The sequence below is a fragment of the Bombyx mori genome, chromosome 9 (genome assembly GCF_030269925.1).
Source record: "Bombyx mori chromosome 9, ASM3026992v2".
In the NCBI taxonomy this organism is placed as follows: Eukaryota; Metazoa; Arthropoda; class Insecta; order Lepidoptera; family Bombycidae; genus Bombyx; species Bombyx mori.
In genome coordinates this window covers 2,120,480-2,145,798 of record NC_085115.1, presented here as the reverse complement: position 1 = coordinate 2,145,798, position 25,319 = coordinate 2,120,480, and the positions used below count along the sequence as shown (strand labels likewise).

The 25,319-nt window shown below is 37.4% G+C and overlaps 1 protein-coding gene across 1 annotated transcript; it reads right to left on the bottom strand.

Moving 5' to 3' along the window:
• Positions 1 to 399: 399 nt before the first annotated feature.
• LOC101745274 (organic cation transporter protein) lies at positions 400 to 23,513 on the bottom strand. Its single transcript, XM_062670011.1, has 5 exons — positions 23,440 to 23,513; positions 3,185 to 3,689; positions 2,199 to 2,606; positions 1,155 to 1,410; positions 400 to 833 (listed from the first exon to the last, which is right to left on the bottom strand). The coding sequence occupies exons 2-5, from the start codon at positions 3,616 to 3,618 to the stop codon at positions 420 to 422; spliced, it is 1,512 nt and encodes a 503-aa protein (XP_062525995.1). The 5' UTR covers positions 3,619 to 3,689; positions 23,440 to 23,513; the 3' UTR covers positions 400 to 419.
• Between the last annotated feature and the right edge of the window lie 1,806 nt (positions 23,514 to 25,319).

Here is a 25,319-nt window from a genome sequence, read left to right as displayed (position 1 = left end):
GATATTTTTATTTTGGAATAGTGTGATAAGTTCAAATTGTGCATAAACACTCAACAAAATTAAATGATCACGATTGACTTCCACGGTGAAGGAATAACATCGTGTAATAAAAATGAAACCCACGAAAATATAATTTGCGTAATTACTGGCAGTAGCACCACTTGTTAGTCCACGCGGGTAGGTACCACCACCCTGCCTATTTCTGCCGTGAAGCAGTAATGCGTTTCGATTTGAAGGGTGGGGCAGCCGTTGTAACTATACTTGAGACCTTAGAACTTATATCTTAAGGTGGGTGGCGCATTTATGTTGTAAATGTCTATGGACTCCAGTAACCACTCAACACCAGGTGGGCTGTGAGTTCGTCCACGTACCTAAGCAATAAAAAAAAACGAAATATCGTAAACAAAATAAATATAATTTCACTCATTTAAAGTGTCCTTCAATTTCTTGCCCTTGGTCTCGGGTAATATCAATGTGAATACAATGGCTATGATGGGTAGGATACAGAAGATCAACGGGGCCATCCAAAAAGGCTTAGAGCTTGCCACAAAAGGCGCCATCATGGCCCCCAACTTCGTCGCCCCTGCGCTCAAACCGAAACCCATACTTCTCATAGATGTTGGATACAGTTCTGTAACGAAGGTAAATTGGATGGAGAATGTAACACACGATGCAGCAACTGCTATAACTCCGAGCAAGATTGAGTACCAAGTGTCGGCTGGCACGAATATCAGAAGGCCCATTGCTATAGCGGTAATAAGCAAAGAGATTGCTGACGAAGATCTTCGATTGCACGTTTTGGCGATCACCATTGACATTGGAACTGTTGGTATCTGAAAATCAGAGATATCTATGAATTAGTTTCCTTCTCAACCTATTTTAGTTATTTATTTTATGGTAAACAAGCCTCCCAGTGTTTCCATTGTGCTTAGCAGTTACCAGAGACGTGATTACCTCCGCCCACTTTATGAGCTGGGCTCTAAGTCTTAACTGCTTTGTATTTGTTATAGTTATACGTGGACAAAAAGTCCAAATACCAATCTAGTATTACGGCCTCAAGTCTAAATATGGTTGACGGTATGTCCATGGATTCCGGTATACACTTAACACAAGGTCCGTCATAAGTTTGATAATAAATAAAAAATAAATCTTACCACTCCCAATCCCATGATCATCACAATTAAATAAATATTCAAACTGGAACCAAGACGGGAAATGTACTCATTGATTCCAAAAAACGAAATCCCCGATACAAATAACGAAATAATTGAAGACACTGTGATCACGGCTAGTTCTTTGGTTCGGAACAAATCAAAGTACGTATGATGTTGTGCATCGCTTTCATTGATTTTTATTTCAGAAATGCGTTGTGTAACAATACTTTCAATTTCCGTTGGACTCCGTTTGTTTCTGAAAGCAATATCATCGTATTTCGGTGCGTAGTTAGATTTTGAAATTTTTCTCGTATCAAAATTGAGTTAGCGTCTGTCTCGACCATCTTTTCTCTCTCGATTTAAGGTAGGTTATCGGTTGCTAAGGTCACAAATTTTTTAGCACCGCTGTGATTTAAAGGCCGATAAAATAAAAAGAGCAACATTACACTATATGTAGAACTGGGACGCGTGAACATAAAATTATCTTGCGTGAAAATGAGACAAAAAGCCTCTGAAAGTTAAGAGGACATTAAGATGAAATTCAACTTTGCAACTACTGCCCTGCCTTTTAAACAGCTATTCTGCAGACATTAAATTAGTTCACAAACGATTGGCATATTATTATAGCTAATTCATCACTAGTATTTGGAATCTTGAAAAATATTTTCTGTCATGTACCACTTGGCTCTTAACTTCTCCTCTAAAATATTTCCTGAGCACTTTGATCCCTTCTTTTGGCATTACTAATTTTCATGAATAGTGACTACCACCATCATCACCATCCCGATATGATTTATACAGTCAAAGCTATAAAGCGCATTAATACCAAATATATTATTTTTGTCAGAGAAATGGAAGTTGTTACAGTTTAAAATTCCAATGAACTATTCTGATTCTAATTTTTCAATGCTCCTAATCTTACACACGACTCCGAAATCCAAGCATCTTGAGAAAAAGCCACGATCAAATAATGTGTTGGTGTAATAATTACCAACACAAATAATTACGAATCAAATATTACAAAATTAAATGGATTTTACTTACATTTTTGCAGCTTTTGTCAACACCTCAATGGCTGCATCGGATTTTCCATTAGCCACCAACCACCTCGGTGATTCGGGTACGAAGAACAGCAGTACCACTATCAAAATGCTAACAACTGTGAATCCAAACAGATACATTTTCCAAGTAGACGAATAATATGCAAACGCAGCCAATGATGCTTGAGCGAAGCCATCCGGTACTAATCCTAAGCTGACCCCCATCTCCCTATAGCTCGCTCCTACGGTTTCCGCTATTATTATCGACGATAGACCCAAAAAGCCACCTGAACCGACGCCGATGCCAAATCGAAAGCAAAGAAACATAAAATAATTTGTTGAAAATATAATAGCGATCATAAAGGCTATGTTTGTTAGCCCTGCTAAAAAAATAGCTTTCCCACGTCCAAATCTGAAAATGAAAGATTCATATGAATTAATCAGCTCCATTGAGTAGTTTCTTACAAAATAATGTAGACTATACAATGATTGACACTTAAACACTGAACCATTATCATCGAGATTGGAATCTCACAGTGAATTGAGTATAGTTGGAAATAATGCACCAAATAATTTTCAGCTCTTTTCTTCCACAAGTAAATACTTCATTTTATATTAAGCCTTCCCATTCGAAGCCATATTAAAGAAATAACAACAGATATTTAGTACTACATTACAAGAAACACAGATGCTAAAAATTTATTTTTCCTGTTGAATCTGAATTTTACTCATTTGTGAAACTTTTCATTGGCATCGTTTTTAATTGGTTAGTCTTGGGTAGATGAATGGGCATATGGCGATCCTGGCGGCTAAGAGATTGCTTAATTTCATTATCCTGCTACCTGTTTTCAGGATTTGAAATATCGGCATAGTCGCATCGATCGATATGAATACACTGTTGTATCATTTGGGCCACATGAAAATTTCTAGGACTATCAGGAATAAAATAAAATAATAATATATTGCGATCATCATTATCCACAACCTAACCTGTCAGACATCCAGCAAAACGTAGACACTCCAGCCAAAACACCAAACATTAAAGCAGTCTGTGTAAAATTCGCTAGCCAAGCTCTGTCACAAATCAAATTGAACTTAGATATGACTGTTTCTTCAAATATTTCTTGAGAATATTCATATTCGATACAATCTGAATAGCATGTGAAGTTTTCAGGGTGTATAGTCCCGTTCTCTTTAAAATGAATACATCTAAAGCTTTGCGCCGGAATCAGGAATAGTACTGATAGACAATTCCATATGCCAATGAATCTTGTCATGGTGACAATACTACATACAGATATCTGAAAGAGACCGCATTCCCCTATGGATTTTACGATATAATCATCTTCGCAAATTTCTTTTTCATCCCGACTGATGTTAACAGTGTATTTTTTATTTATTTTAAACACGTTTTTCATTTTCATCTTCAACCATATGCCTCTGTGTATCCGTGTATTGTAATTTCCGTATTCTTCAGTCACGCGTTACGCGACTTCTGAAAATAATGAATATTCGTTAGGTAGGTATAAAAGTTTGAAAGACAACAAACTTGACGAGTAAAACAGTTGTAATCGAATCTAAGTCAAATTCATTAGAAATGTCGGCAGTTCAAAGATGATTTTAAATATCGCGTGTGATTTTAATATCGTAATATAAACTGTAGAAGTTAGACGTAACATAATGACTAAGGAAAGTTGGACGTAACATAATGACAATAATAAAGGTGATATTAAACAGTGGAAGTTTTACTGGTGGTAGGACCTCTTGTGAGTCCGCGCGGGTGCGTACCACCGCCCTGCCTATTTCTGCCGTGAAGCAGTAATGCGTTTCGGTTTGAAGGGTGGGGCAGCCGTTGTAACTATACTTAACCAATAACCACTTAACACCAGGTGGGCTGTGAGCTCATCCACCCATCTAAGCAATAAAAAAAAAGTTATTTTAATTCAAATCGCGAATTTCGAACAAAATACTAAACAGGTTACTAATTGATGTGCATTCTAAATTGGATATTCAAATAATCATTAACAGCACACAGAACAGTATCCAATGATCAACATCAAATGGACCACAGCAATAGCATCAAGTCGGTGTCTGGTTACTCAACGCTATAAAAAAATAGTTTAACTCGTCTATAGAATGTCTCGTTTAATAAGAACATGTTTGAAGGACTCGTAATAACACAGCAGGGCCTCGGAACCCGTAATTACGAGTTGTTTCGACTCAACAACTATAGTTGCTGTAAAACGTTTTACGTATTCCGTGATTATATTAAAAAATACAGTTTACATATTGAATTTTATCGCATTGTTGATACAGAAGTCGGTATAATTGACTGTAAAGCGTTATAAATTACGCTAAAAGATATTCAGAGTAACAGAATTATTGTCTTGTTTGTTTTCGATTAAGTTCAAATCTAGCTTAATTTCAAAATGAAACTTTAGCACTTAAGTTTGCCTAGACGTACGTCACAAATTGTGTAATTAAATGAAAAAATTGTGAAATAATAGTTTGAATTATAAGGGATAAATAAAAAATAAAAAATAATTTATTTTATTAAAATGATCATCATCGAAGCGATCCCAAAAGTTTTACAGTTTAAACATATTTTCCAGCGACACTAGAGTAATTAATGAAGATTTTCATTTTCAAGATTAAATTAGGTTTCATACGCTATTCAAAATTGATTTTAACACGTCATTAGATAGCGCCTTAAAGGTCTTATAGCAGTGAGTGGTATTTGTAAGCCCCCTTCAAGTTACTGACTATACAAACGACTGTATATCCAATGGCAAATTGACAATTATACCATTATAATGGTATTATTACCGTAGATGCCCCTCGGCTCCGATGCATAAAGCCAATGATTGCCTAACAACAACAAAAAAGGCCAAAACATTTTCAGATATTCCCCTAAAAAAAACAAATTTGTGAAGAAAAACATCGAACATAGTATTTACACAAATTACAAGCGGTGTGCATTAATGGCGATCCGTCAAAAACCGTTCAATCTACCAACTGACAAACCGCTTCACTCATGCGTTCAGTTTGCTCCTATAATTTTCGTTCTCAGCAGTCAGACTAAAGAGGCTCACTCTCTAATCACCTGAATTACGCCTTCCAGAGCACTCACGTTCAGATTTATGGTCGCCACGAGGTATGCTGGATAGTCATTATGATGATTTGGCATGCCATCATGTCAGACGGTAATGTGGGGTTGCGGGAATATTGATGGGATCTTGCTAAGTTGCGGCTGCATCGTGTTATCTCGACTCTCTCAATCGGAGCGCGGTTGTATCGAGTTAAAGTGGAAATTTTAATATGCCTATAAAATTTACGAAGTGTGCGACGAATTTCGATATTACTCTTTGCATTTTGGTTGTAAAATTATTTCTATAATTTTTTTTTTATTAGATGTTATCAAACCGCCATAAATTATTTGCAAAGCATGCCAACCGTGATATCCTATATCTTATACCTTTAAACGAGCAATTCTTGTATATACATATCGACGCTTGAAAGGCAAACATGACTAAGCGACAATGCGTGAACTTTACAGTAGAGCCATTTAAAGTTGAAATATTTGAAAAAAAAATTATTTTAACGAATCTAACTGTAGGATTGAAATTATTTTAATAGACGTTGAAATAGTTTTTTTTTGCCCATCGAATATACTTAAAGGTTATTGCCTATCATTTGTGTATATAGCAGTTATTGTCGCTTATATATATTGTCCATTATTTGATAAACAGGTAAAATTATCTGAATTTTATATAAAAGTTTTCTCGTCACAAGTAAAATTATCTAAGCCAGAATTGAAAGATTTGGAGTAACATGTAAAACAATATGAGCTATCGTTGAAAGATTTTCAGTAACATGTAAAGTTAGACAAATTCGCACAGCTTACAGTTTCGTTTTGGGTATATTGGACTAAAGTGATCCCATAGTTCACAACAAATCGAGTAAATGTATCTAAATACTATTCCATTATTTTATGCATGTAGAAAGTGTAAAGAATTGAACTGAAATGTAATAAATTACTATGGTAAATCATGCAAAAGAGCGAAACCAAAAGTGCGAGACGTTTATGAATAAACATTTATTGTAAGAAACAATAGGGATATATTTTTTTGTAACAAAATCACGCTATTACTATTATATTTTACACTACAATATTAAATAAATAAACCATAACACATTGTAGTGTATTCCAATATAATACCAAAATCTAGTTATTGCCTCATCAGTCTTAAAAATAATAGAGAATTATTAAAACTCATAAACGCTCTAGTTTTCAGAGTAAATCAACAACAAAAACAATAAAAAATTGTATTCTGCTATTGAACATAACCAAACTTAACAACACTATTGTACCTAATATAATCAGTCTCCAAAGGCATACGATAGATATGCGACATGAGATCTTGTTATTTTTTGTTAATCAATCACAATCTTCAATATCGTGCAATGTCGGAGCCCATAGACATCTACAACGTAAATAACCCACCTTGAGATATGAGTTCTAAGTTTTCAGCATAGTTACAACAGCTGCCCCACCCTTCAAACCGAAATCCATTACTGCTTCACGGCAGAAATAGGCAGGGTGATGGTACCTACCCGTGCAGACTCACAAGATGTATCAGCGTAACATTAACTAGTAGGTGAGCTCACGGGACTCAAACCTGACGATATTGCTAACACTGGCCCTAGCAAGAGCAGTGCTTCGCAGAATCTACCACCGGATCGGAAACGCGACCCACTGAGAAGATCCGGCGAGAAACTCAGTGGGCTGTGTCTGTGGCTTAATTTACTCGCCGAACCCTTCGTCGCGAGCGATGGGTTCGACGAGAACGATGACCGGGGAAGTCAATCGTTAACATTTGTTAAGTACGTATTTCATTTCAAAAATTGGTACCCGCCTGCGGGATTCGAACACCGTTGCATCGCTACATACGAATGCACCGGACGCTTTATCCTTTAGGCCACGACGACTTTGTAAACTTTTGATAAATCTTTTTACGGAATCTATAGTCGTTTCTTTGGTCTTATTTCGTGGTTCACATCTCCCTCAAGGGAACAAAATGCAAAATAATGTGACAAACGACTTTACTAAGCGACGCCCAGCTCACGAATGTCACCTTTTACCAGCCCGCCAAAACGTGGTACGCGACTAGTTGCGCATACCCACGCGACGTATTTAAACTCGCGCAGTTCCTTAGCGACAAAAAATTATATTTTGTTTACGGGTTAACTTAACTAAGCGCCAAAAGTAACCATTGAAATTAATCAAGTAAAATTATCTAGGCGACGTAGTTATTAGAAATGTTGTCATGTAAAAATATTTACGGATGGAAAGGGATATTATGTTAAACAAGTAAAACTATCTAAGATTCAATATTATTCCATTTTGTTTCAGGTTAAATTGTATAGCTGTACCAATTACGACTACTTTGTATAGGTACAATCTACTAAGTGGTTTCAAAGAAAAATTTCATAACAAGTAAAAATAAATAAATACAAACAAATGAAAATTTAAAAACATGAATAACTGACTAAGTAAATAATACTTTAATATTAAAATGTCCTAACTGCAGGATGTCTCTAAAATAACTTTTTTTTTGTCGTTTGGTAGGAAAAAACTCTGCATTTTTATGAAAATCACACCATATCTAAGCGACATAAAACACGTCACAGAGTGATGAAACCTATACTAGACGACGCAGAAAAATCAGACGATTCCAATGGTGTATCTAACTCATTTTACCTACTTTTGTCGCTTAGTCAGGATTGCCTTTCAAGCGTCGATATATATAATCTGAATCTCGGAAACGGCTACAACGATTTTCATAAAATTTAGTATACAGGGGATTTCGGGGGCGATAAATCGATCTAGGTACGATTTATTTTCAGAAAATGTTGTTTTATTCGTTTTTTCAATAATCAACTTTATCGATAATTTTGAATTTTTCTTTAAATAACCAGTTCATATTTTTTTATTACTCTGTCGGTAAGATCGAAAAATATTATTCATATTTCATCATTTTAACAATATATAATTCGTATTTAAATATAATTTCTAAAAAACACAATTTATAAAAAAAAAAACCAAGCAAATCTCCTTCATTATCTAGTGATTCTATATTAAGCAATAATGATGTGCCCTGGTGGGTGGTTTTGTGAATCTACACAGATCGACGTCATCGTCCAATATATTTTTTCCTACCTGTTCTGATAGACTTGAGAGGCTATTTCGGCTTCTCCTTGACGTGTAGGTGAGCTCACGGGGCTTAAGACGGGAGTGTTGGTCACTGGCCCTAGCAAGAGCAGTGTTTCGCAGAATCTACCATTGGATCGGAAACGCGACCCACTGAGAAGATCGGCAAGAAACTCAGTGGGCTGTGTGGCCGGTGCTTGAGGTACCTAAAGGCACTCTTAATGGGTCGGGAGGATCCGTAATGACGTGTTGAGGGCCATCGTCCAAACGATTTCTTCCGTGAAGCAATGAAAGGTTATAAAAAGGAAGGCAGAACAAGCATCTCATCCTCTTCTCGTCTGTGTTGTAAAAGGCGATTAAAGCCACAGCACTGTGATCGCATTTACTGTTAGTAGATTCAATCCTATTTCTAACGTGCCGCATTCATAGGTTCCGACTTGAAGAGTGGGATTATTAGTTATTCAACGCAATTGTATTGACTTCATATCGGAGGCGGCATTTATGGTTTGATATCCTCCTCCTCCTTGCGTCGGTTTCCTCATTACTGAGGGTCGTGGTCATGGCCTTGAAACAGATTGTTTTTTACAGTGCACCGCCATCTGTTCCTATCTGCAGCTGAGTGCAGAGCATCGTGCACTGTGGTATCCAGGGCTGCACGAATCTGGTCCGTCCAACGGGTCGGGTTCCTGCCTCTTGGTCGCTTGCCCTCGACCTTTCCAGTGACCATCAATTTCTCTAAGTTGTCACTGTCTTTCCTTGCGATGTGGCTAAAGTATTCAAGAATCCTTATATCCATAGATCCCAATTAACACTTAACACCAAACATGGTATCAATTTCTGTACCGCAGAGTAAATATTGCACAGCTGCACAATGATGATGATTGTGATGACAATTATCGTCAAGCGATTTACAAATTAAGCAGTGACCGCGTTATAAAGACGTATCATAAATTCTACGCCTATGTTTTCAGTGTAAAACCCCTTTGGAAACGAGACAAGTGAAAATATAATGTTTAAATATTTAATCAAGATTGTAGCATGATAAATTTGTTCACATTGGATATTAGATGATGAAATATTTAATTTTGTAAAGAATCCGACAAATAAAATCGAGACAAAAAACTTTATATATTAATTTATAACTTTAAATTAATAACATTAGGTATGTGTGTAATATATTTCTTTGCATTTCTTAAAATGAAATCTATAATTGCTTCGATGTTCAAAAATTGTGAATCTGACATATAAATTGGGAACAGTTATAAAGATAACATCAGCATTATTAAAACCTATAAAATACTAGTATAAGTATAAGTTTTTTGATAACCATTCATTCACAATAAATAACGAACATTAAGAATACCTAAATAAATAAGTAAAATTTATTTTTGAAACAATGAAAACGTTTACAAGCTGAGAAATATACCCGCCAAGGATCTCTCCGCAAAAAGCTCGCAAATTTCTCCATCAATTATCATTATTAGGGAGTCGAGGCGAGCGAGTAATTGAGTTTTATAAATGGCGACGGCTGTCGACGCTCTCCGGATAAATACGCTGAACGAGCCCGACGCCATGTTTGACGTGTCGTTTCGCGCGCTAATGGAAACGTATTTCTTATTCAAATTTGGAATACAAAGGTGCGTTGTTTTTTGTTTGACAGAAAAATCCCATTTTCTCTTTAGCATATAGTGAAATAATGATATAGGAAATCTCCAGTTTTGTCAGAGGATGTTCTTTTATACCAACGGTCGGGGAACTTTTTTAATTATTACCCCAAAATATATTATTTGTGTAAGTTGATATTACCCCATGGCAAAGAACAAAAAAAAACGAAATCGCTTCTTTTTAGTATCTTTCATATTATAGCCCCCATGATAATTTTGAAAAGAAAACAATAACTAAAAATTTTACGATTCTAAAGAAGTTTCACTTCTATAATTTTTTTTACTCACAACAGTTTCATTTTTACCCCCCAAAATTTCATTTTACCCCATTTGCGGTAATTTACCCCGGTTCCCCGACCGCTGTTTTAAGAGAATCAACCATGCAAATTAATAAATTACCTACTGAAAGTCAAGCATTTCTGAGTCGCCACTGCTCTGCTAAGCTCTGCCTCCTGTTAACTGTTCGCAGCCTGAATGTGTCGTGTGACGGTTAGTCGTGGTGGTGGACTTATGTGAGTACACCATATGGCAGATCCAGGCGGCTGAGCCTAAGAGAAAATTATTTTCTCTCCACACTGACCCATCGCTGTCGAGCTTGGAACCAAGATAGGGAACTCACTCCTGGCCACTTAAATAAATCCCCTCTATATGCTCGGATGCTTAGCGTTTCGATCCTGAAAGAGCTCAACATCAAGGAGAGACTATCGTCAACAGTCCAAATACAAATGTTCAAGTTCTTCGGGTACCACATCACTCGTAATGAGGACTCCATGGAGCGGTTGGTGGTGCAAGGGAAAGTCGAGGGCAAAAGATCTCGCGTGCGATCTCCAACATGATGCTCTCACTCAGCGAATCACCATACCACATGGCGTCGCATCGTTAGAGCATCGGTATCGCAGGATCCGACTGATGCATGACCACGACCACTCTGTCAAGAGTGTACGAATAGGCAGAATATGCTCGGACGCCAGCAAGGAAGTCCAACGAAGAAGAAGCGTTACTGCTCTGCACGTGTCTTGCCAAAGAGCAACTGGTTGACGGATGACCGCAGTTTTCGGTCTGCGCTGTTTTTGACCCAGTGGGCCTATTACCTCCGACACGTACACAAAGCCGAGCAATTTACCGCAGCCCAAAAATGGTTTCAAAACATTCAGCATTAAAAAAATAAGATTTTCTAATTTAAGTTTTTTGGAGTTTACTCCTTTAGAATCGATTTACATATATAGGCCCGGGGTATGAAAATTATGGGGACCAAAATCGTACTAGCATGTCACACGAAATGCGTTATGCGCCTGATTGCGCATGTCACACGAAATGCGTTATCGCAGGTGACGCCGGGCTGCTGCGCCGGCAGTCCGCCACAAAGCCTCGTACTGATCGCGCGTTTCTCTCATTATTGTATTTTCATATATTTGTTAGTCGTTTGTTTTGTGTCTCGTTAATTTGTTAATAATCTGTAGTGTATCGTGTTGTCGTAATATAGAACTATTTCTCGTATTGTTTCGTTTAATTTTTTATATCCAGTAAACTCCAGTCGTGCGTCGGAGCGGACACACACACTTTTTTTTTTGTTGCTTAGGTGGCCCACCTGGTGTTAAATGGTTACTGGAGGCCATAGACATCTACAACGTAAATGCGCCACCCATCTTCAGATATAAGTTCTAAGGTCTCAAGTACAGTTACAACGGCTGCCCCGCCCTTCAAACCGAAACGCATTACTGCTTCACGGCAGAAATAGACGGGGTGGTGGTACCCACCTGTGCGGACTCACAAGAGGTCCTACCAACAGTAATAATAAGACCTTGTTTAATAAAACATATTTTAGGGAAAACGTTAATTCCAGATGTACATGAGGATCCACCGTGCTATTCACGATGAATCATCTCAGCTCCTGGAACAATAAAATAAATTGAACGACTTAAATGACTACCAAACTAAGTCGTTAGAGCAGTGACACGGTCGTGTGTTTTGGGCGAAGTAAACATTCCGATATTTCTGTTCTAAAACGTAACAATAAAAGATGTTCTTTTCGGGTAATTAGGCGCTTACAAAACTCATGTTACGTGTATTTATTTATACATTGTGTATATGACTCATGGTCCAATATATTTTTTATTATTATTTATCTTATTAATCTAATATTTCGCAGTTCTTTTCTTTACTTAATCTGGTAAACCCCCTAGGGTATGCTGCCGCTGATCTTGAGATATGGGGTTTTATTTATTTATTGCGGGTGGACCAGCTCACAGCCTACCTGGTGTTAAATGGTTACCGGAGCCCATAGACATCTATAACGTAAATGCCGCCACCCACCTTGAGATATGAGTTCTGAGGCCTCAGTATAGTTACAACGGCTGCCCCACCCTTCAAGCCGAAACGCATTACTGCTTCACGGCAGAAATAGGCAGGGCGGTGGTACCTACCCGTGCGGGCTCACAAGACGTCCTACCACCAGTTAAGTATTTTAAATGTAACTATACTATAAAAGTGTTTATAATCTATATGTCGGCGGCAGGGCACCAGGGATGGCTGAGCGGTAGTTTCCGTCATCACTCGTATTCGATTGAACTCAGTTTATAAAAAGTCAATAAAACCTTTTGAATAATAATTATTGAAACTCAACACACACAACTTTCACAATGACAGGATAAACCAACAGTTTCGTTGCACATACCGACAGACCGACTGACTGACTGACTGACTGTCAGAGATTCACTGACTGAGACGGACGGAATGACTGTCTGACACGGAATGCCACGACTCTGTCCACGTACCGCCATTTTATACTGTGGCGTTACGGAGTCTACCCTTCATTTTGTGATATTTATCAAAACAACATTTCATCATTTAAAATAATAATCAAATCCACCGTCTTAATATTACTAAAGTCGTTATCCACGACAACTAAAAGTCGTTATCCACGACATATATATTAATACGTGAAGCAAAAACTTTGTATCCCTTTTTACGAAAATTGCGCGGACGGAGGAGTATGAAATTTTCCACACTTATAGAGAATATAGAGAAGAAGTGCATAATGCTAATTTTTTTTTTAAATAATGAATAAAAGGTACATTAAATCAATAAAGAAAACATTACACACACTACATACCATGTATTTGACGCACACACGCATGCATACTATTTATTGACAAACTTTTATTCTTGACGTCTGTTGTCAAATTGAGAATAGATTAAATATTGTTTGTCTTTGTTAATATTTTTTATAGTCTTGGCGAAATTTGTAATTATAGAAGTATAAAATACAATCATAATAGTGTAAAAACTTACAATTCTAATTAATTATAGTGGACTGGAATTTCGACTACTGCGGGACCTCTAGTAATCATAAAATCGTGACGTAGTTACGTGACTACCGGGTGCCTTAATGTGAACCTTACATACTAGACAACCGACACTTCTACATAGTCGTGACATATAGCAGATACTAAATTATAATTCCTTAATAACTTACGACACATTTCAAATAACATTTGAAAATGCTTAACACATTCTATATGTTACCGTCCAGACATTTGACTAGTGAAATAACTCATTAAAAACTTTTTAAGGCTAAAGCAACATAAAAATATTCTAAAATCAAATTTACATACGGAGAACTTTAAAAACTTGAATGTGACGAATAAATATTTTTCGATATCTCACGACACTTTCAAAACAGGTCTTTCGATCGATACGGACGCTTAGCCAATTGAAAATAAGATCGGGAATGCTCTGATTAGTTCTCATGAACATGAATATTAATTATCAAGGGTAAACAAACCGATGTCGTTCGCTATCTGAACGATTATTGACGCCGTAACTCTGCGTTATCAGAGAGACGATTTCTTTGAAATGTTCCTACAGGCAGTCTTAATAAATCTGTATTACGATCGACGATGTAAGAAGGATGGTGGATGTGGTATCTGTGTTTTAGTTGTAGCAGTTATTTTATATTATACTAGCGACCCGCCCTCGCTTCGCTTCGGAAACATTAAAACACACATGAAACCAAAAAATTAAAAAATATCAAATAAATTTTAAAAAAAGTAGCCTATGTTCATCAGGGACAATGTCCGCTTCTAATGGAAAAAGAATTTTTCAAATCGGTCCAGTAGTTTCGGAGCCTATTCGAAACAAACAAACAAACAAATATTTCCTCTTTATAATATTAGTATAGATATAGACTATAACACCTAGAGTGACAGTGAAAATTTAGTTAAATTGATTAACACGTTACGCGTAATGCGGTTTAAAAATTCCTATGCGCGACTGTCACTTATTTTTTCTTTTTTCCTCTACCTGTTCGCTGGTAGCCTAATAGGCTATTCCAGCTACGCTCGGACGGGTAGGTGAGCTCACGGGCTCAACCTGAGAAAATTTGCTAACACTATCCCTAACAAGAGCAGTGCTTTGCAGAATCTACCATTGGTTCGAAATTGCGACCCATTGAGAAGATCCGGCGAGAAACTCAGTGTGCTGTGTTTATGGGTTAGTTCGTTAGACGAACTCATCGTCGTAATCGACGAGTTCGACGAGAACGGTGGTCGGTGCTTGAGGGTCCTAAAAGCACCGGGAGTGAATCTGGATACCGTGCGTGAGCTCGTTCACCCATCCAAAGCTATAAAAAGAAGAAAAAACCCGGAAAAACGTTAGCAAGAAGAAGAAGATTTCTTATATATATATAGCAATGATTTATACTAAAATTGTAAAACGCAATAAAAACACTAGCGCTTGTTAATTTGACCTTTATGCAACTACCTAAATACCATATCGTATTCGCTTAGTTTGAAAGTCGCCTCCGTCTCTTATCGGCCGTCCTGCGTCTATCAACGGAACAATAATCGTTAATTCGAACTGTCGGAACTATAACAGTTGAATTTATAACGTTATAACTATTAAACATGTACTACGCGTCTTTGTAGTTGTGAATAGAAGCGGCTGTAATGATATAATAGACCGGGAGCCGGTAACTATTTCTGTTATGAAGAAAGAAATATAAATAATTATGTTTATGTGGTCACGTTTAGTCAGTAATCGATATAGCTCGCAGAGTTAGTAAGCTGAAGCTGTGGCTCAAGTGGCAGTGGGCTGGTCACATATGTCGCAGAACCGATAACCGTTGGGGTAGACGTGTTCTGGAGAGGAGACCGCGAACCGGCAAACGTAGTGTAGGACGCCCTCCTACTAGATGGAGCGACGACCTGCGCAAGGCAGCTGGCAGTAACTGGATGCGTAGAACCGAAGATTGGGTTCAGCGGCGAGCTTTGGGGGAGGCCTATGTCCAGCAGTGGACTGCCGCAGGCTGATGATGGTCACGTTTATCTCTTTGAAGTGTGATAATAGTTTTATTCCATTTTTTTGTTGTTGTACACTCTTCATTATTATTTTTATCGTATAGATCAGGGATGTCCAAACAACGGCCCGTAGCTTGTTTTCACGCGACCCGCGACGCATGTTTTAATCAGAAAATAGTTTTGGATATAAATACTTTGTCTTTGTCAAAACATATAATAATTATTTGGGACTAGCTGACCCGGCACACTTCGTAGTGCCTCAATCGATGATCAAAAAACCTAAGCTTTTGTATAAAATAAACTTAAAACAAACAAAGGGAATCCGTCCGACGGGGGACACATCAAAGGGAAAACAAATTTGTTAGTTTTATTTAATTCCGAGCATTTTCATATTTATCTACCTTTGAAACCTTCTCTGGACTTCCGCAAATAATTCAAGACCAAAATTAGCCAAATCGGTCCCAGCCGTTCTCGAGTTTTAGCGAGACTAACGAACAGCAATTCATTTTTATATATATAGATTTGGTATAAGTTATCTTTGTTCTTGTAACATTCCATTCCCATGACATCGTTTAAAAGTGAAACTATCTTTTGCTATTATTGAGGGAATTCCCGGAAAGTATTTATTAGGTACGCTGTATTTTTTTTAAAACTTGAAACTGAAAATATTTTTTTCTGCGGTCCTTCTCCAGCTTTTGTAGTATATTTCATTATCTCGCAAAGGTATGTAGTTTGGAAAAACCAGCTGAATAGCTCACGGCTCTCCTAAATTAAAATGATCATTTGATTAAAATGATTATTCTATAGACAACATAACGCATAAGTGCCACCATATTGCTTATATTCACCGAGAACTATACATGCTTTCCTGTTTCAGCGGTGGCAAAGCCGTTATACGATGGCGGTACTGACGTTGTTATTCCCACCGGCTCTAGTAGCTACTTAACACCAGATTGACCGTGACCTTTCTCAACCGGTAACCGTACTCGTTGAAATCGGCAAAAAGTTCGACGTGCAAACTAACTTAAGCATCAGCCCGCTGAGTTTCTCGCCGGATCTTATCAGCGGGTCGCGATTTCGATCCGGTAGTAGATTCATTCGCGAAGCAGCTACTCTTGAGTTGCTAGGTCTCCTTTGGAGGCATTCGGGTAGCTGTTAGCAAATCTCACCCCTCCTAGCCAAGACGTTACTCGACTCTTGTGAGTCCTCTTGTGGACCTCTTGTGAGTCCGCGCGGGTAGGTACCACCACCCTGCCTGTTTCTGCCGTGAAGCAGTAATGCGTTTCGGTTTGAAGCCGTTGTAACTATACTTGAGATCTTAGAACTAACATCTCAAGGGGGGTGGCGAATTTACATCGTAGATGTCTATAGATTACAGTAACCACTTCACACCAGGTGGGCTGTGAGCTCCTCCACCCATCTAAGAAATAAAAAATAAAAAAAACTAGAAAGACCTCCGGGCCATCAGTAATCCCTAAATCATAAAAAAAAACTCACCCATCAACTCAATAAAACAATAAAATATTTAAATGAAAATATAACCCGAAAACACATAAACTTCATTTTCGAATGCTTCATTAATAATTTAGATAGGCAGAACGTACACCGCTGAATAACACCGGTACATTTTGAATGATGTTCTTATTTCTGCACTATTAAGTTAATAATCTACAACTATTCTAACTGGTTCCGTATACCAAAATAAATTCTAAAGTATTTTTGATGAATTGTGCGATTGTGTTATTTTTTTATTTATTACTTAGGTGGGTGGAAAATCTCACGGCTCACCTGATGTTAAGTGCTTACCGGAGCCCATCTACCTACCTCGAGATATAACTTCTAAGACTCAGTTTTAACAGTACAACGGCCGTCAGTACAATGTAAGCTCTAAGGTCTCAAATATAGTTACAACGGCTGTCCCACCGTTCAAACCGAAACGCATTACTGCTTCACGGCAGAAATAAGCAGGGCGGTGGTACCTACCCGTGCGGACTCAAGATGTCCTACCACCAGTAAAAACAAGATTTTATGTGTTCACGAATCTAAAAATAAATTTGCAACGTTACCACAGAACAAAATAGATCCGATAAAAAGATAATCCTGTATACACAGGCACAAGTTGCAAACAAAAACATTGAAACCGGCGGCATACCATGTGGTGGATCAATGAAGCTCTTTCCTTCGTGATCATACAATCTGGTGACTCGCGACGGTCTAACAGCAGTCTTCAGACTACACCATAAGCGCGTCAACATCGTCTACCACACAGGAGCCAACAAATGAAATCGTCACACAGAAAGCCACAACCGTGCCCGTCACAGTATAAATAAATAAACCACTTGCAATATTAGCCAATGGTAAATTAATTGAATAATACTCATTTGGTCTGTTGTGTGTTGAGGTACTGTTTTAACTGACTCGTTGGTGCTATAGTTAGCGCCTGTTCCGCCGAGGGTCGTGGGTTCGATTGCCACATCGGACAAACATTCATGCGATGAACAGATTTGTTTGATCTTAGCCTGGATATTTAATCTACACTATACATACATTTAATATTATAAATATGAAAGTGTATTTGATTGTGTGTGTGTTTGTTTCTCATCGCTATAGCGTCGAAACTAAGCAACGGATTGACATGATTTTATTTTCAACTTATAGTATTATGTCAGCAGTCACATAAGCTGCATTGATACATTTCCTTGCACGCGCCTGTCTCTAAATATGTATAAATTTAAACGTTTTTAACAATTTATATACAAAAGACCATATACGACTTCTCAGCGAGTACCACAACGACTTTTACGACATCTATTGGACGTGGGTCGAACAACTTTCAAAAACCCTCATTTTTTTCGCTACTCATTTGCTGATAGCCTTGAGAGGCTATATCATATATTCTTCTTGACGTGTAGGTGAGCTCACGAGGCTCATACCAGGTGTGTTGCTAACACTGGCCCTAGCAAGAGCAGTGCTTCTCAGAATCTACCACCGGATCGGAATCGTGGCCCACTGAGAAGATCCGGTGAGAAACTCAATAGACTGTGTCTATGGGTAAGCATACATCAAAATGAACAACTGCCGCGTAAATGCGGATAAATCAATCTCATACTTTTTTTAAAGCTTATGTCGTGTACATACTTACAGTATATACATACAGTACGTACAAACATGGATAAGCCAAGTATTCTTTCACAACTGCTAAGATGATTAAAGTGACCTCTGTCCGCCTCCTGGTCAAAGAGGTCAGGGCCTGTTACTTTGACACGTTATTCATTGCGGCATAACTTTTGTTTATCGTCTGTTACAAGACGTCAGTCGGTGTAAGGTGGCAGTTAAAACTGATTTGTTTGTCGTTAGAAATAAAAGTACTTTTCCTTTGGGAAGCTGATGATGTTTATAAAAATATCTATCTCGTTTTTAATACTGTCAACTTCGAAAACTCCTGTTGGTTTCACGAAAACCAAACGTTGCAATAGATTTTCAATAGGACAAATGAGCTAAAGCTTGATTGAGTTCAAATAAACATGAACGTACTAAGTTAAGTATTTATTTAAAAAAAAGGGTGCGTGTACGCGCGTAAGAAGTTATACATTATTTTTATTAAATTTTTTATTTTTTTTATTTAAATTTTAATCAATTTGAAAAAAAAATCAATTAAACAACATCCTCAAACACGCATATTGGACATCCCTTTTCTTGAAATCGTATAAATTCGGTAATTCTCTGTACGGAAAGTTCACCTGCGGCTATATTCAGACTCCCCAAGTTACGTCGGTCGTATTGTAATGAGCGATTTAGTGGGCAACTTCATTCTGTTAATTTTGTGTCACGGTGCGCGCACATCGTAAAATTTCACTCTCATCAATTTTTCATAACGCGCCTAAAGAAGTATAACTTCAAAAAAAACCAAGTAGCGGTTTCAATAATGTTACAACGGAACCCTAATATTTATGACAATGAGAAACGGGCTCTCGGCCGAGGCTTCTTTAAATTAATTCCAAAGGGCTCCCCATTTGTCTCATCCCGGGCAAGATTAAGAGTACCCGTGAAAAAAATACATTACGTAGGCATCACCCTTAATAGCTTAACTTTTCATCGGCAAAGAAATTAACAAGCGTAGTGCCTTCACGCGAACAAACACTGATTAATTGATTGTATTATTCTTTTTTTTTTTTCAATTCATGCTTTGTTTTATTGGTCATTGTAAAATTCATATTTCATTATGTGGGAACAACAGTCCTTTAAAATTAATTTCGATTGAATGGTTATAAATTTTCAGGCCAGTCATAATAGTAGGTACAATTTGTTTTTCCCCTATAGAAATCAATTAGTCTACAGAATCTCTCGAAAAGTACCACATTTTATTGACAAAGCTGTAACTATTTTACGACAAAGTTTTGAATCGAATTTACAAATGGCAATACGATTTTTAAAAAAAATTAACCATTACTTCATATTAACCGGGCAAGGTAGACCAAAAAATACTTTTGACATAATTAAAAACTTCTATTAGTATTATACTAGACAAAATTATGTATATTATATTCACAGTACCTTTAAAAAAAGCGTTATTCCAATATAATTCTATATACTATTTCACAATACTATTTCTCGATTTTACTGCTTATTTATTACTTACCCATTACATTTACATTTACCCATTACTTACATTTTTGTTTGTTTGTTAGCTAGTACACCCATGGACGAGCTCAAAACCCGGTTGATGTCATGCGGTCACCCAAGCCCGCAGCCATTACAATTTGAAATCTGCCGGTCAATTAAAATATATTTATGTGTACAGTTCCTCCACTGTTTTGTAAACCTACATACAAATACGTATTTACATGTAAATATAGTTACTTTATTTACATTCCGTTATTACATATAATGCTTAAAAAAATTATTATCAATTATTATATTATTAATATGATTTTAATAATTTTATAATCTATATTAATATATAAATTTACAGTGTTTTTTATGGATGTTCCGTTATAACTACTGAGCCGTGCATCCGATTGACTTGAAACTTGGTATCCATGTAGAAAATATATGTACTTAATGGATATGCTAATATTTATATGAGTGTTGGACTCCTTTATAATAATGACAATAAATAATAATGTTAATATTAAATGCTCAGCGAAGCGGGCGAGTACGGCTAGTAATTTATAATAATAATAATAGCCGGGGACGAGTAAATCTAGGGTTGGACAGGGAACCGGAGTCTGATATACATTCTTAAATACGTTGAAATATATATATTAAACATCCAGACAAAGAGCAAACAAACCTATTCTTCACACAAATGCTCGACGTGGAGTTTGTACCTACGACCCCCGGCCCAGCAGTTAGGTACGCTAACTACTACACCGTTGAGTAAATCTATTTCAATTTAAAACGTCCAACGTCTAAAACGTATTCATAGATTTATAAGTAAATAAACCAGCTTAATGTCTTTCATTTTCATTCCTACAATATAATTTCATGAAGTCCGAACGCAAAATACACAAAACATAAAAGCTATAAAAAAAAAAAAAAACAAACAGATTCGAAGTTAATCTCGTCTCGGTACATAACCTAGGCGTAATAACTCTCTCGCGGAGTACGTTTCATCGGCGTTATTTGTGGCCCGTAACTCAGGAATATCTCGTTGGACGCTCGCTCCATTTAACTTGACTTACTGCCTGCGGAGACAGATTTGATAAAAACGAGAGCAAAAATTCTAAGTAAAAACTTTGTAAGGGATGTCTCCGATAGACGAAAACTGCTGCTGGGCTTATGCCTCGATGTAGATGTAATTATTAGACATGTTGTTATAAATATCGAAGCCAATGAGTTTCTCGCCGGATCTTCTCAGTGAGTCGCGATTCCGATCCGGTGGTAGACTCTGCGAAGCACGGCTCTTGCTAAGGCTAGTGTCAGTAAATTTTCTCAGGTTGAGCCCGTCAGCCACTTAGGCTACCAGCGAATAGGTAGGGATTTTTTTAAATGTTTTTGAAAACTGTTGACCCTCGTCCAGTAGATGTCGCACGAGTCGGCGCAGTACTCGCTTTTTTTCCTACCTATGCTGATAGCCTTGAGAAGCTATTTCAGCTTCTTCTTGACGTCTAGGTGAGCTCACGGGGCTCTAACCGGGAGTGTTTCTAACACTGACCCTAGCAAGACCAGTGCTTCGCAGAATCTACCACCGGATCCGAAACGCGACCCACTGAGAAGATACCGCGAGAAACTCAGTGGGCTGTGTCTATGGGTTAATTCACTCGTCGAGCCCTTCGTCGCAAGCGAAGGATTCGACGAGGACAGTGACTGGTGCAATACTTACTGAGAAGTGGTATCTACATTATCACGGCTAGGGCACATGTTAGCAAATTTTCTTTTTCTAAAAAAAAAAGGTCTAGACTCTAGAGAGACCATATCAACGTCACCGGGCTAGGGGTTACTGACCTACCCGTCCGCGCGTAGTTGGTATAGACCCTTAGGTTATCAGCGAATAAGGAGTAAAAAATAAATAAACACATATCGGACCTCATTATACGTAAAAATCGTGGTAAGGACTCGTTAAGTAACGTGTTTATAATTATAAAACTGTCTTTATTCCAGATCATTCTCCAAGAGTGACTTGGGGCAAATTCAACATGGCTGTCAACCGCTTTATGATGAATACATTTTATTAACGATTACGCTACTTTGGAGGTAACGACAAGGAGAAAAATTTCCACCGAGTGGGTGAAACTGCTCGGTAGTCGGTAGACCGACGGTCCTAATGTTTGAATGTCCGCATGCTCTCCGGAACTTGTATACATATGTGCAAACTTATCTTCAGAATGTCATTAGCGAGATTCAGGCAACTGTCAAATATATTTTGTTCTGTCATAGTTACTGGTGATGGGGTATGAGGGAAGTGAAAACGAAGTTTGTGGCTGATGTTATGTGAAACATACAGGCGGGTCCACGAGACTACCACTAGCCGACACTAGCCTAAATCTAGTATGAAGGTTGAAACTGCCGAAACACAGTAAAATTTAGGGGTGTTTATTTATTTATTTATTTATTTATTTAGACACACCAACAGCAATACACACAAAACATTCAAGCTTAAAATTAACATGTATAAAATTAAGTACTGGTATGTAAGCCAGTTACAGGCATGTACAGCATTCTCTTATAACACACTATGACATGTTATAGCAATTTTACAAACAGCGGAAAAATAGGCTAAATTTATATGTTAACAGTACGACAAAAAAGTATATTTGAAAACAACATAAAAACAAGAGCTAACTACACACACTACTAACGTCACAGATTACTAAATAAAAAGTCGAGCGCGGCAATGCAAAAAATATAAATACATAGAACAGACTGCGCAATGTAATCAGAATGACATTCTCTCATCAATTATAAGCAAAGGAACTTGGATACTAGTTGGTTTTTGAGACCAGGTCTGAGACCAGTGTTGATAGATCCATGTCTAAAAACATTTTAACACGTGGATTATCTATTGTATTTATCGGTCTATATAAACTCACCAGTCTATTTAAAAAGATAAACGCAATAAACCAGAAAACATTTTGTCATAAAATTATAGTCGCAAATCAGCAGCCGACGTTACGGTCTTTCTGGTCTGGTGGCCGGAGTCAGATACCAGAACATAAGTCGTCGTGGTCTAAAGGCAGGTGTTACCAAATCCCACGCCTCCTGGCTAAGCCTTTGCTCGCTCACCTGTCCTGGTGAAATTGGAAAGGCCCCCGAGCTACCAGTAGCTCCCCATTAATTAATAAAAAAATCTTTTTTTTATTGCCCTTGTAGGCAAACGAGCATACGACCCATCTGATGGTGAGTGGTTACCGTCGCCCATGGACTTCAGCAATGCCAGGGGCAGCTGCCTACCAAATTGGCAAATACAAAAAAATTAAAACATTGATCACTCCCATATCTTTCTCACGCCTTAAGTGGTCCTTCGGATGATGTTTCTAATTGGTAATCTAACAAATAACAGGGCATGTGAAGACACTACTTAACAAACAAAATTTATTTTTCGATTAAAAAAAAAACTAAATAGTTACTTACGAAGCACGGTAGCCACGCCTCAGAGCTACTTATTAATTTTGTATTGTTATTTCAACGAATGCTGAACTATTACTGGTTTGAATTACAAACGAAATAGCCTTGCAACCGTAAGATATATCTTTTACGACTATTCTCATTACATTTTATGTTATTTATGTCAATCACATTTAAATTTATTTAAATTAGTTCAAAATTTTAACAATTATCTATACAGTTTGCTCACAGTTTTATTTTATTTGCTTAAAATACAAACGCTTTTTTTAACGAAATACATATTTTGTTTCGATGTAAAGTGGATCTTCACGTGCAAATTGACTTAGGTACGGGTGACCGCGGTCAGATTTTGCTGTTGGTATTTTTTAATATATTTAGATTGGTTTCGAGTACTTAGTATAGCACATACCTCAACACATAACATCGGTGTCCCAATTGTCTTCAGCAACGCCTGTCCTACCCTGAGAACCTGAACACAAGATTGCTGTGCCCCAAATAGGCAGATAGGTAGCGGGGCATAAGCTCTTTCATGTAGCTATTGCGCTCTTCTCTCTCTGGGTCAAACTGTCTCTACAGACCAGGGGGATAAGAAACTCATGCGAATCCTATCCCTCTAAGTGTATCGGGTCCTCTCAATCTATACAATATATAAATCTACTGTGGTTATTACGGATGTTCCGTTATAACTACTGAACCATGAATCCGATTGACTTGAAACTTGGTATCCATGTAGAAAATACATGTACTTAATGGACAGGCTAATATTTATATGAGTGTTGGACTCCCTACACCAGTTGCGGGGGCGTTAATCATGAGAATCTTTGTGGGGGTGAGAACTAATAATGTTAATTTTAAATGCCCAGCGAAGCGGACGGGCGATGCGGACGGAAGCTAGTCGTATAATATATCGTACAATCGTACAATTACAATTTATGAGCATAATGATTTCACATAATAGTGATGAGCTTTACTCCGGTGGCTGGTGATACAATGAGAAAATGGAGACCTTCTCAAACAAACACTTCCTATATGATACATCCAATAAAAACAGCGAGCTAAGGTCTCCCTGTAAACCTTCAAACCAGGTATGAGACTGGGACTACCGACAATCCGAACAACCAATCTACTGTACGGATTTATTTGAAAGCTGTAACTATACTGAGTGTAGTGCTTGCAGTAAAGTGCTTTGTAACTATATTGAGACCCTTAGAACTTATATCTCAAGGTGGGTGGCGCATTTACGTTTTAGATGTCTATGGGCTCCAGTGACCACTTAACACCAGGTGGGCTGTGAGCTCGTCCACCCATCTAAGCAAATAATAAAAAAAATAAAAAAAAGCGGTTTGCGTTTGCGAATTCCTTGCCAAAAATATTAGCAGCATACACCCCGGCACTTGCACTATAATTATGGGGAATTTTTAATTGCTCCTCTATTTAAAATTCAAGCAAACTAAATCTCCCCACTTTATTAGTGCATATCAGATAAATGACTGCGAAACAAATTAACTACTTGACTACCTAAACATACTTTATTAAAACACGTATATAATAAATCAAATCAGATGACCTTTTTTATCTAATTTACAACGAAAATCTGGCTGAAATCACTAATATACAGATTTTAAGACAAAATTACTCACCGTATAACAAAAATGCTGATTTGCACACTAAATTAACCATCTTACAACGGAATTTCTAAAATAATTTTCTAAAACTGCATAAAAGTTGCAGATGGATTTTTTCTTTTTAAATTTTTTATCTGATTTCTTTTTGTTCCTTTTATATTTTGTTTTTTCTTTCAGATTTAATTTATTTTATAATCATTTGGTACTAGAACTAGATGTTAGCTGTGATTACCTATAATTAAGTGAGCACATGTCATGTTT

What these genes read in the sequence shown, in the direction of transcription:
- LOC101745274 (XM_062670011.1), bottom strand. Translation starts at nt 3,618, where the DNA reads ATGAAAATGAAAAACGTGTTTAAAATAAATAAAAAATACACTGTTAAC. An exon ending in TTTTGCTGGATGTCTGACAG is followed by an intron (nt 2,607 to 3,184) that starts GTTAGGTTGTGG and finishes TTTCATTTTCAG; the next exon opens with ATTTGGACGTGGGAAAGCTA. An exon ending in TTGACAAAAGCTGCAAAAAT is followed by an intron (nt 1,411 to 2,198) that starts GTAAGTAAAATC and finishes TATTGCTTTCAG; the next exon opens with AAACAAACGGAGTCCAACGG.